The 13,225-nt window shown below is 34.2% G+C and overlaps 1 protein-coding gene, 2 long non-coding RNA genes and 1 other non-coding gene across 5 annotated transcripts; 2 read left to right on the top strand and 2 right to left on the bottom strand.

The window, feature by feature from the left end:
- Window positions 1–3,129: 3,129 nt before the first annotated feature.
- On the bottom strand, window positions 3,130–3,248 carry LOC125058937. The gene has a single exon (XR_007118551.1). It is a non-coding gene; the product is annotated as a 5S ribosomal RNA (ribosomal RNA).
- Window positions 3,249–7,280: 4,032 nt separating this feature from the next.
- LOC125058406 lies at window positions 7,281–7,705 on the top strand. 2 transcript variants are annotated; one of them, XR_007118382.1, is made up of 2 exons: window positions 7,281–7,332; window positions 7,552–7,705. It is a non-coding gene; the product is annotated as an uncharacterized LOC125058406 (long non-coding RNA). The 2 variants fall into 2 exon arrangements; XR_007118383.1 differs by having other exon boundaries at window positions 7,530–7,705.
- A 2,103-nt stretch (window positions 7,706–9,808) lies between these two features.
- On the top strand, window positions 9,809–10,507 carry LOC125058402. The gene is made up of 2 exons (XR_007118377.1): window positions 9,809–9,889; window positions 10,104–10,507. It is a non-coding gene; the product is annotated as an uncharacterized LOC125058402 (long non-coding RNA).
- Window positions 10,508–10,512: 5 nt separating this feature from the next.
- On the bottom strand, window positions 10,513–12,379 carry LOC125058367 (putative nuclease HARBI1). Its single transcript, XM_047662446.1, has 2 exons — window positions 11,709–12,379; window positions 10,513–11,329 (listed from the first exon to the last, which is right to left on the bottom strand). The coding sequence occupies exons 1-2, from the start codon at window positions 12,009–12,011 to the stop codon at window positions 10,547–10,549; spliced, it is 1,086 nt and encodes a 361-aa protein (XP_047518402.1). The 5' UTR covers window positions 12,012–12,379; the 3' UTR covers window positions 10,513–10,546.
- Between the last annotated feature and the right edge of the window lie 846 nt (window positions 12,380–13,225).

Raw genomic sequence — 13,225 nt, 5'->3', positions numbered from 1 at the left:
CATATGATAATGTAGATCTTCACCAATTAATTAGGGTGCTATATTCTTTGGGCTTCCCAGGAAAGCTTTTAAAATGGATTTTCCATATGTATTATGGTCGTTCTTTATACATTAAATACAATAATGTTTTTCATGGTCCAAAATTAGCATTCAAGGGGTTGATGCAAGGGTCTTCTTTATCTCCAATCCTGTATAACCTTTATACTTCACAAATATATAGATATGTGACTGAATCTGTAAAAATATTACAATTTGCTGATGACATCTTAATATATAGTGTAGGCAGTAATTTACAGGTTACTCAAGCAAAAGTTAATTCAGCTTTATGTCAACTTAACTACTATTATACTGAGATACTTAAATTAAATATAAATAGTAGTAAAAGTTCAGTTTTAGCTTATGGTATTGATACTAATGTAAATGTTAAGTATAACAATAATTTAATCCCTCAAAATAGTGAAAAAAAGTTTCTTGGTGTAATTTTTGACACTAAATTAAAGTTTACCAAACACATTGACTATATTTGTAGTAGAGCTTTGAAAGGTATCAATATTTTGCGGTCCTTAGCAGGAACTTTTTGGGGTTCTGATCCAAAAATTCTTTGTTTATTATATAAAAGCTTAGTACGTAGTCATTTTGATTATAGTTGTCTGGCATATATGAATATTAGTCCTATATTATTAAAAAAGCTTGATGTTATCCAAAATATTGCTCTTAGAATTGTTACTGGTGCAATGCGTACCACTCCTATCAATTCTATGGAGGTTGAGTCATGTGTAGAACCACTATGTATTCGGCGAATATTAATTGCTGAAAAATTTTGCCTGAAAGTTATAACTTCTCAGAATGATGTTCTTCTTCCAAAACTTTCTTATTCTATAACTATCACTAATACACCAGATTTGCCTTCAAGTATAACAGCAACTAATGTTCTCAATAACCAGATCCCTGAATTATTGGGAATTATGAGCTTTATGACTGATTTATCTGATAATATGTACAAATCTGAACTATGGCCTGTATATCTCTGTAAATATAAAGCTCTTATGTGTAAATTAAATATAGATATGTCCAGTGTAGTAGATAATATAGACTTTCTTGATTATTGCTGTACCAAGCCTAACAGTTACAAAGTCTACACTGATGGGTCTAAATCTTCATCTGCAGTGAAATCGGGTTACTATGATCCTCAGACTAAAACCTCAAAATGTTTTATGTTAAGTAATACTTGCATATTTACAGCTGAAGCTTATGCTATCTATCAAGTTGTATTGTACTTACAAAGTTTACAAAATAATGATAACTACGTGGAGTTCCTAATAATTTCAGATTCAAAAAGTGTGTTAATGGCTTTAGACAAATGTCATAATCATTATAGAAATAATTATTTATTGTATAAAATTAGAGAAGCATTGATATCTTTTGATACTCCAGTAACATTGAAATGGGTTCCCTCTCATAGGGGTATCAAGGGAAATGATATTGTAGATGGTATTGTCAATTCTACTTATGATGAGGATCATAGTATTACATTCAGAGTTCCTTTTACGGATTTTCTTTTCGACCTAAAACAAAGAAGTCGCAAGTTATGGGAAAGCTATTGGAAATTATCCTCACAGCATAAAGGTAGTTGGTACGCAGATATACAAAAAGAACTTCCAAGTAAACCTTGGTATGATAAATACAAAGGAGCCAATGAACGTAAATTTATAACCATTATTAATCGTTTGAGGTTTGGCCACTGTCAGACTCCAAGCCATTTATTTCGTTTTAAAATTGTAAATAATAACAGATGTACATACTGTGGCGGAAATGAGGCCGACTTATCCCACCTCATCTTGAGTTGCCCGACCTTTAAATTTCAACGATTAATACTAGTAACGGATATTATGAAGTTGATGGATTTTGATGAGAATAATCAGACTAAACTTGGAAATTCTTTAGCAAATAGCCCGACAAGATCAGCTTTAGACTCATCAGTCACTGCAAATGGTAGTCATCAATGTCAACCATCACAAATAGAAATTCCCCGCCGTGTCCAAGATTTACTGAAATGTCCAGTCCTATTCAAAGCTATTTACTATTATATAAAAAACACGGTTGAGAAAATTTAAAGATCACCATTGTATTATATAAATTGATTGTATTTTATGTTAAGTTAGTATAGTTATTTGTGTAAGATATTTTGTTATACTTTTTTTTTTTAAAGTGCCAATGGACTTTGTATCCGGCTAATAAATAAATTAAAAAAAAAAAAAAAAAAAATGTCATTGAATTTCTTCGGTTAGTATGATTGTCTTGATACTTCATGCAATTACTCATTTTTATTTCTTTTATATATTTTTCCGAATAGTAAACAGGTATTATAGCCTAAACTTTGTTTTATTGATTTTTTGGATTCTGATTTTGATTATTCCGAATAAAGTTGTGTTTTATAATAAATATAGTTCTAGTTTTCCATGCAATGCTAGTCATTTTAAGTATCAATAGTAAAAGACTAAATACGTATCTATAGTATTTAATTTCATAGAAATAAAGTTACTATCAATGTAAAAAATAATAAAATAAAATCAAGCAACTAGAATCTTCTTTGTATTTTGTTTGACGGTCAAAAGTGCCATTTTAGGTGGTCTAATTGAAATAAATGATTTGACTTTGTGTATATGTAGAAAATGGAAATAGAAAAATAGAAATTAGACGAATTTAAAATAGGCCCTTATGACGTTACAAAGACTTACCATGACTATAATAACGGACCTCCCTTCTCCATTGAAGTACATACAAACTTCTTGAATTTAATTGTGTTTATTATTCAAAATATATTATTTTAATTTTAATTTATTTATTCAGAAGATTCACAGCACAATACAGAAAAAGATGTATATATATATATATATAACATTATGGGCCAATTAAAAATCTTCACATATAGTTTTTTATTTACAACAAGAAGTATACCTTCTTATTGCCAAATGCCAAATATTTTTTTAGTTTATAATACAAAAAAACTTTAGAGGTGTCAAGGGACACCCGGATGGAACGAAATTCCTTTCGATTAATTTATATGTTTATTGGTATCATAACAGTATGATAGATTTTCTCGACACCAATCTTACGACGAAAAAAAAAAGCCAACATCACGAGGTGTTCCCAGGCGGTCACCCATCCAAGTACTGACCTCGCCCGACGTTGCTTAACTTCGGTGATCGGACGAGAACCGGTGTATTCAACGTGGTATGGACGTTGGCGATAGCTAAATCGAAAATGTAAAATATAACAACTATAGCAAAAAGTGTCGTTACAACTTTTGGTCTTAATTTATTCCGTCTAGCCCCCTTTCGCAACGCTCGATAACTTCGTTCCAACCAGACTAATTTAGTTAAGTGATTCCAAAAATAATTTTCATTTCTTATCCCTACAAAAAAAAGACAACATCACGAGGTGTTCTCAGGCGGTCACCCATCCAAGTACTGACCTCGCCCAACGTTGCTTAACTTCGGTGATCGGACGAGAACCGGTGTATTACAATAGCAAATAGCAAAAAAGTGTCGTGACAACTTTTCGTAAGAATTTTTTCCGTCTAGCTCCCTTTCACAACGCGCGATAAGGAACTTTGTTCCAAAAAGAAAAAAAACAGAATCTATATCTCAATGCATTTCATTCATCCTGGTTGAAGTAATTTTGTGTTAAAGCTCTCCTGGCTGTCACCACACTCTCAGCGAACATATCGATGTCAATCTTTAAGTTATTAAATTTGTTCGCCGCTCTAACCATAAAGTTGTTTCCTCTATAATTTGTGTTTACTTTGGGTACATGTAATAGGTTCATCATTCTAAGTGGCTTACTATGTGTTCGAAGAAAACGCAACAATAATTGAAGTATTTCTTTCCAACACACAAGCATACAGTATTTACAATATCCTTTAAAATTTGGTCCCTGTGGCAGTCTACCTTTAATGCTAGCATAGCTTAGCTGTATTGTGATACTTTCGTTTTAGGCCAGGAGATAGTGACACAAAATAGTGGGTCATTTGTACCAGTATGGCTGTTCTTCAGGGGTCTTATTACGCAATGAAAAAAAGAAAAATTATGGTCATAGCGTTTGTACCGGCGGAAGGAAGGCAATGCTGCCAGCATTAAAGGTACACAGGGAACATACCTTTTGAATTGGTTTTAATTTTCTTTTTAATTATTATTTTTACATTTATAATTTTAAAATATAAACAATTAAAGTTTTTTTTTTTTTTTTTTTTTTTTTTAATATTATGGCAACAGCAAACAATTAAAGTTTGTGTAGCAAAAGTACAATTATTAATTACGAGACTTCTGTCATTTGTCAAAAATGTCTTAGATTTTGACATACGAATGTCACTGTCATCTTATACTGTCAACTTATAAGATGAAAAAGTGCCCCACGTTGGGCGCTTCTTATTAAGGGCCTCATAGCCTAGCGGTCTTATTAAGTGGTAGCTAGGTGAGGGGTACAGGGTTCGATTCCCGGTTCGAGGGCAAGTTTTAATTTAATTTAAATTTGTTCTTCTCCTTTGGGAGGGTTGTGCGGTACCGGGCGAGTGCCTAAACCGTACATGGAGGACATGGTCGAATTTCTAAGGCAAAAAGCACGAATTATAAAAATCTTATACTTGACGCTGGCTAATGCACAAACCGCGCCAGAGCCATAAAAAAAAAGATCAAAAAGGGAGTCATTAATTTTAATTACCCTGTTTTCGTAATGTTTACACGAATGAGTATAATCTAATAAATTGTAATTAAATGTCATAGGTTAATGCTATTACTGTTGCTTAGCAGTGACTACTTTAAGGAAAACTATCACTTTCCTTATATTATCATGTACTTCAATGGAAAACAAGTCACCGATATCATGACTATCGAAGTGTCTTGGCTATCCAAGACACTCCGATAAACACACTTCATAAGAACAATCTACTTTCTATTAAAGGCCGGCAACGCACTCGCAAGCTCTCTGGTATTGAGAGTGGCGGCGAAATCACATCAGGGGAACCTCCTGCACGTTTGCCCCTGTTCTTAAAAAAAAAAAACGGATTTAATTAATACTCTACAGTAATATAGTTACATCAGAATAACATTCGGTCTCAAATCCAACCCTATTGATTATTTCCTAGGTTTTTAATTATGAAAAAGAGACCAGTGTTGGCCTAGTGGCTTCAGCGTGCGACTCTCATACCTGAGGTCGTAGGTTCGATCCCCGGCTGTGCAGCAATGGAATTTCTTTCTATGTGCGCATTTAACATTTGCTCGAACGGTGAAGGAAAACATCGTGAGGAAACCGACATGTCTTAGATCTAAAAAGTCGACGGCGTGTGTCAGGCACTGGAGGCTGATCACCTACTTGCCTATTAGATTTAAAAATGATCATGAAACAGATTCAGAAATCTGAGGCCAAGACCTAAAGAGGTTCTAGCGGCACTGATTTATTTTTATTTTTAATAATGAAACAGTAGCGTACACCTATAAAGAGGTAAGATTTGATTGTTTATTTGCATTGAATAGGCTTGATAACTACTGATGATTTGAACCATTCTTTCACTAATAAAATCCTTCGTTATCTCTGATGACCATAAGCTATTGAATATTTTCCAAAAAGTTAGGGTTCTTTATGAAATTACGACACTGTGTAACCCAAAGTATGAAAAAGACCATAAACTCATGAATCGCGTACGCTGTGGAAACTATTGGCAATAGAGCAAAATTGTGAATGTTTAATGAAAGACATCTACAATAAACTCCGCGATACCATAATCTGTAATTTTTGAAGTTATACTTCATTAGGCGCGTTATGAAAAATTTATGAGAGTGAAATTTTACGATGCACGCGCACCGTGACACAAAATTAACAGAATGAAGTTGCCCACGGACGATGCTACGGCATTGGACATAATTTAAAAACAACATTCGAATAATAATAGAATTTATGTTACACTATAAGAGAATAATAATAAATATTTATTTATTTAATTTTTCAAATTTAAACTGAACTTTATTGACTATAATGACTCCTTTTCCAGTCTTTGATTATTTAATTGTAATTAATTATTTGCATGCAATCAAAAACTATTTTTAATAATGCCAAAGAAGTATAACTTCTTACGCGCACCCTTTTTTTTGAAGTTATACTTCTTTTGGCGCGTTAGGAAAAAAAAGGTGGGAGTAAGTTTTTACGATGCGCGCGCACACCGTCACAAAAAAGCCGACACCCTGAAGTTAGCTATAGTCAACATTTTAGTTTTGTTGTAAGTGTCGTTTTTTCCACAAACGTAGAATAAAATTTGTGAAAATATTTTTATATTGTTACGCCAAAGAAGTATAACTTCTAACGCGTAATAAGTACACGCACGTTTTTTGCATTTAAAAATCTATTTACCGAGAAAGTTTTAGGCCAGAGAACATCGTGCTAAGACCGAATTAATGCGGGTGGAAACGCATAGCACAGATAGTAGCTTATAAGGCCCTAAGGGTGAGATCTATAGTCCGCACTTGGACTTTACTCTGACTTAACTATCGAGCTAAGACACAGTCGGTATTTATAGAGCAAACTGCGAATCCCTCCCTAGTGTTGGCTTAGCTTAATCTCAAGTCCACGAAATCGACGACTTACCAAAAACTTTGACTATAAGCCTAACAAAAATAATGGCCTAAAATTTGCTCTACCATCATATCTTTTACTGGACTTTTTATTTTTGTCGGTTTTTAATGAACGGTGTTGCCATTTGGTATCAGAGTTCCATAGACTTTGGGAAAAATAGAATTTGAATTCAAAGAAATTTTAAATGATCTTGATAAATACCTATGAAATGCATGAAATAAAATAATTACACATTATTATGGTATCTATTGTTGTTTATTTACATTATTTATATAAGTGTTCAACCCCATTTTTGAGAGATCTTATAAATAACTGGTGTGATATCGTATCTGTCATCTGGCAGCACTGGCATATGTTGACAACAAAATTCAAACTACATAATATAAGCAAACCAACTTCGTCTCTCGCTAATCGCTTCACATCCGTTGACCGTTATTTTCGATTACCTGAATCTTCTACCTTTTATTACCTGACGACCTTGCTTGCTCAACGGATTTTGTACCTGCTTAAACGACTGACCACGGCTATTCTCACTCGGACCGGACTCGCTCACAAAAAATGGATAAAAAAAAACAGAAGCCTTACTCGGAATATGAGAGGCAACTGCTTGTACAGTTGGTTCAGTCAAAGATTGGCATTCTAGAGAACAGGAAGACGGCTTGGGAAGAATTAGCAATAGAATTTAATAACTCTAACGTGTCACATACTGTAAGTAATCCACCAACATACACTATCTATAAATATCAATATGCTGTACGATAATTACAAAGATAGATATATAACTAGAGTATAGTTAGGTACAAGGATAGAATGAGCCAAAGCCAAAGCAATGCTAATGTAACCTTGGTGGTAAATTTTGGTTTGATAAAATTTTCATGTTTGTCATATGAACTTTTATATTTCAGTACAATTTTTTTTCGATTTTAGGCTGATTCTAAACAATTAAAAAAGATGTGGCAAAATATGAAGGCAAAAGCTAGGGATGCCAAAACCCTTGAAGCCCAAAGGAAGAGGACAGGAGGAGGACCAGCACCGCCTGAAATGGGGCCAATGGACACTCAAGTGATTGCAGTCATGCAAGGGCGGATCCAGCTTTGGTGCCAGGAGGGGGTCACATAGTCGTGGTCAAGTCGAGAACTTATAATTTAATTTTGATAACAATAAATACCAGTAAAAAGTAGATATTTTATTAATGTACGTAAGTATTGCACTTAAAAATATTTATTCTTTATTGTACACTTGAAAAACTTAACACATAATATTGTGTACATACAGGTTTGTCCAACTAGTGACGTCAATAATTTTTTTAGATTCCTCACACCTGGGGGCATACGAAAATACCCCATGTATGTTCCGCGATTTTTGTAGTTTTCGAGTTATATTTTTTTTTGTGTTTTTTTAATGTTTTCTGCCAGCGAGGTTTCAAAAATTCCTATCTTTTTTTGTTGTAGGTATTTTGCAGTTTTTTTTCTGTGAAATGATTGTCTTAAATGTTGTTTTAATAAAAAAATAGATCAGCTTCCTAAAATTAGTTAAAGCTACTCAAAAAAGGTTTTAAAGTTAGAAGTTTAGTTTTTAGCTCGATTTGTCCAAACATTCGACTTCAATTTAAAAATACAAAAAGAAGTTTCCATAGCTTCTGGCTAAATTTAGAAACTCCGCAGGGTTCTAAGCTACCAAAACCATAGAAAAAAATGGTACTTAATTGGTATTTTTTTGTTGTAATCGGCCTTTAAGGTGGATAGGCTAAAAATCATTGTAGCATTAAAAATGTTTTTTTTTTCGACTTTTATTTTTCTTATGGCAAATGAAACTTTACGATCTATTTTTACAGTTTTAATGCTTCAATGATTTTTAGCCTATCCACCAAAAAAAAATCCACCGATTACAACGAAAAAAGACCAATTAAGTACAATTTTTTTTCTATGATTTTGGTAGCTTAGATCCCTGTGGAGTTTTTAAACTTAGCCAGAAGCTATGGAAACTTCTTTTTGTATTTTTAAATTGAAGTCGAATGTTTGGGCAAATCCAGCTAAAAACTAAACTTCTAACTTTAAAACCTTTTTTGAGTAGCTTTAACTAACTTTAAGAAGCTGGGATTTTTTTTACTTGCACATCATTTAAGGCAATCATCATTTAACAGAAAAAAACTGCAATATACTACAATATAAAAATATTATTAATTTTTGAAACCTCGCTGGCAGAAAACATTCAAAAAACACAAAAAAATTTATAACTCGAAAACTACAAAAAATCGCGGAACATACATGGGGTATTTTCGTATACCCCCAGATGTGAGGAATCTAAAAAAAATTATTGACGTCACTAGTTGGACCAACCTGTATACACATTCTCTTGAAGACATCCAGAGAAATACTATTCACCTTTTTTTTTAAAGTGGAATCTCGCTGTTGGCCTTTAGGGCCTTTACAGCTCAGCTCGGGCTGTTTTGGCGCGCTTAGCTCGGCTATGACTATCACGTACGGAATGAGGCAGCCTATTTATATTACATAACCGTCGTGAATGATTTGTCATAACAGCTAGAGGTATGTCGAGGGGTATTACGCTAAACTTCGCAAAAGTGAAGAGATGGTACGACAAGGGATTCCTTCAAACAAAATAGAAACAGACAAAATACATATATTTTAATAACTAAATCAATTTTTCTTTAACGTGTTTTCCCAAAACGCGTTATTACGTCATTTACGTCAACGGGTAGGTTTTCATGAACGTGGAGAAGTGCCAGTCCGGTTAGGCGATCTTCAATCATTGAAGATCTTAGCGACGATTATCTCTGCGCAACGTAGAGAAAGACCTTTCTGCTGTCGCTTCGCTGACAGAGTAGTGTATCCAATTTTCATATATTTAGATACATATTGATGTTACAATTTAAAATAAGACTATGTTATGATATGTTGAAGTTTAGTCGTTCTGATTCCGATTGAGGTAAGGTCTAGCTAGACGTTTCATAGCGCGGAAAATTCAAATTTTCGATGCGTTCATTCCCAAACGTTTGCCATCATACAAAGTTATTATATTATATTAAATTAATTAAATATTGAAGGTATGTAGTTACATATAATCTGTATGGTGACAAATTTATATATAAAATCATTATGTTCAATTAGTGGTCCACCTAAGTCCTGCTCAGGGGGGGGTCATGACCCCCATGACCCCCCCCCTGGATCCGCCGTTGCAGTCATGCCACAAATAATGCCATCAATAGATGTGCCAATAGACTGTGACACATTAACTACAGTAGAAGGTAAGATCATTTCCCAAAGATATAATTCCTCATCATTTTCAACCAACTCACATCCACTGCTAAACATAGGCCTCTCCCAAAGTATGTGACAACACTCTGTTCTCACCCCTACCAGACTTCTGGACAGGTATATTAGTTGACCTGCATGTTATCTTATTCTAACCAATAAAAGACATACCTATATGATAACTTATTTGACTGTTTACTTTTATAGCTGGTACTGGTTATGACAACGACGGTGAAAGCTGGAGACCAAAGAGGGCAAGAGTGTCCAGTATAGAGGCCACACTTGAATCTGTAATTCAGCCGGGAACAAGCCAGGACTGGACTGATGAAGCTGGGTTAACGGAAACCAGTGTTGAGGTCACCACTAAAAGTGAACCCTCTCAGCTATCAGCTACACCATCAGCGATCAGAAAAAATAAAACTTCATTTGAGGATATTAAAAAAAAATTGCTGTGGCAAGAGTTAGACAACAACAAAAAAAAATTTGAGATAGAAGTGGAACACATGAAACTAAAAAATCAGTTAGAAATCGAATTTCTTCGACATAAATATAAATTAGAACTAGAAATTTTACAGTTTAAAAAAGAATCTGAAAATAAATGATTAAAATGATACAATTTTTGTTTTAATTTTCTTTATTACCAAACCAACCTAGTTAAATTGTGCAATCACAGATTGCCGGAATGCTAGACCTGTAGTAGATCTTTCATTGTTTCTGTGTTGTTCGACTTCTGGTGTTTGATCAGTAAGATCACCATCGTCATAAACATCCCCTCTCTGTATACCTATATTATGTAATACAGCACAAGCTATAATTATGTTGCTGGTATTTGTCAATTTTGATCGTAGTCCTCTCTGCAAACATGGAAATTTCTTTTTCCACACTCCCAAAAACCTTTCAACAATATTCCTAGTTCTCAATTGAGAATAATTATAATTATTGTCAGCTCTTGTTTGTGGATTCAAAAGTGGTGTTAACATGAAGTTCAGTGCTGGATAGCCGCTGTCACCTACTAAAACTCCTTCTAGTTCACCATTTACCAGTCTTGCATACGCCTGGCTGTTTCTAAATATCCTGCTGTCGTGTGAACTTCCAGGCCACCTAGTCACTATATCAAATATTTCGAGATCAGGCCCTATTATAGCTTGCACATTTACAGAAAAATACCCTTTTCTATTCCTGTATGCTTCAGAGTGGGTGATACCTCTGGGTCTATTAATTTTAATGTGGGTACAGTCAATAGCTCCGATTATATTATTTAGGCCATGGTGCGTATTAGATTTTCCTAATTCTTCAAACTTCCTTTTGACTGTGGTCATATTTCTTGGAAAATTCACAAATCTAGGAAGTAATTTACTCAACTCTGCGGAAACTTTATTTACAATTAAGCACACTGAAGATTGGCTTATGCTGTTCAAATCACCACACACCATCTGTAATTTCAAGGAATAATTATTAGTTACATATATGTTATGCTTCTGAAAGTCAGAAGACAAATGTCTTCAACCAGTGTGTCCTGCCAATGATGATGCATGGTGAAGAAACATCACTGACACTGGTTAAGCGAGCAATGGGGAGAGCTATGCTTGGTATTTCTCTGAAGGATCAAATTAGAAATGAGGTGATCCGTCAGAAAACAAAGGATACCAATATAGCTGTCTGTAAGGTGAACTGGCAATAACAATTTGTCCGATAGTGACCTAGAACAAGCAAAAATAGCATGGGACGCATTCTGGCCCACTGGACTGACAATCTGAAAGTACTGTCTATATCAAATCGAAAAACAATACATATTTATGACCACAATATTACCTGAAAACATCCAGTTGCATAAAACCTTAATGCAATAAGTATTTGCAATTGCGGTAGAATTGGCAATCCTCTGTTATTAAAAGGTTGTAAGTTTGTAATTATCAGTGGCAGGATCACATTTAGTACCGTGTGTTTAAAAAAACGGTACCTTCTTTTAAATTCATTCTCACTGTACAGCTCGAAAGGATTTTGGTTGTATTCGTTCCGAACATATAGCTTAGGCATACGGGGATTTATATCGGCTGCAGTTCCTAACGTTTCAATGTTTTCTATTGAAGTTAGAACTCTCTCTATATTCTCCATTGTCACTTTCGATATTGAAAATTCGTATCAAAGCCAAAACACAAAACGTCACAGTCCTTCAGGAAAGCGTAGGTCTTAAGTAGGTATACGGGATCGGTACAGGTCCAAGTCACAAAGCCAGTCGTTGTTTTAATAAATATTTATATGCTCAAACAAACAGAAACAGAGAAGTGAAAAAGCGGTTGAAACTTTTGAATTGTTGATACAAGTTCTCTGTTGCTGTTGCCAAAACAATGCGATCCGTTCTACGTAACAAAATTATTGCCATCTTTAAATACATTTTCTAAAGGTTACTCGTAAATTTCTAGTTATTGCAATAATAAAATAAATAAATACATAAATAACAATAAATTGAAGATATATGTGTACCGTTTTAGATGTTTAAATATTTGTTATTGTTTACTTTTTTAAAGGATAATAAACAAAGTATTGCATGAAATGAAACATCAATTTGTATTTTGACATTTGCTGTCTTAGCTTGGGCTTAGCTTAATCTAACCGTTAAAATGTCTATAAATACGAAATCATAGTTTAACCTTAGTGTACACTAAGCAAAGTTTTTCGTAAGGTAAGTCTGAGCAAAGTCCAAGTGCGGACTATAGATCTCACCCTAAGATTGCATTTGTTTTTGGGGCTTGAGACAAATTACTTTACGATAGACACGACCCATTATAGCCAAAGGAATTTGTATTATACTCTAGATCACGCTTCATGTGACGTTAGTGAGTTCGGCCTAGCGAAGGGATTTTGTCTCAAGCCCCTGCCCTGCGATTCTGTAACTCACTTTTCGAACTCACACAGCGGTTTTCGCATCGGCGGTCGCTCTCAAATCAGTCCTGAAGCAGTCATTTTATGATTTTGCATTCTGAAAAGGTGGGAGCTTGTATTTTATTGTTTTTTAGAATGCCAAATCATAAAATGACTGCTTAGTGCTTCACGACTGATTTGAGACCGACCGCCGATGCGAAAACCGCTGTGTGAGTTGGAAAAGTGAGTTACAGAATCGCAGGGCTGTAATTTTGGGGAATGTCTTACGAGGCTAAACTTCATACAAATAAGAGATACATATATTACATATTATATTACCACACAGCTGGTAGTTGAACGTTCTTGCTTTATCCTTACGGAAAAATGACTACAAAGGAAAATAAAAATACAAAATTGAATTTTCCTAATCATTAGAAATGTGAATAAGCAATAACTAGATTAATCTA

The sequence above is a fragment of the Pieris napi genome, chromosome 18 (genome assembly GCF_905475465.1).
Source record: "Pieris napi chromosome 18, ilPieNapi1.2, whole genome shotgun sequence".
NCBI lineage: Eukaryota > Metazoa > Arthropoda > Insecta > Lepidoptera > Pieridae > Pieris > Pieris napi.
The sequence above is the reverse complement of the archived record's forward strand: the minus strand, read 5'-3'. Positions and strand labels throughout refer to the sequence as shown.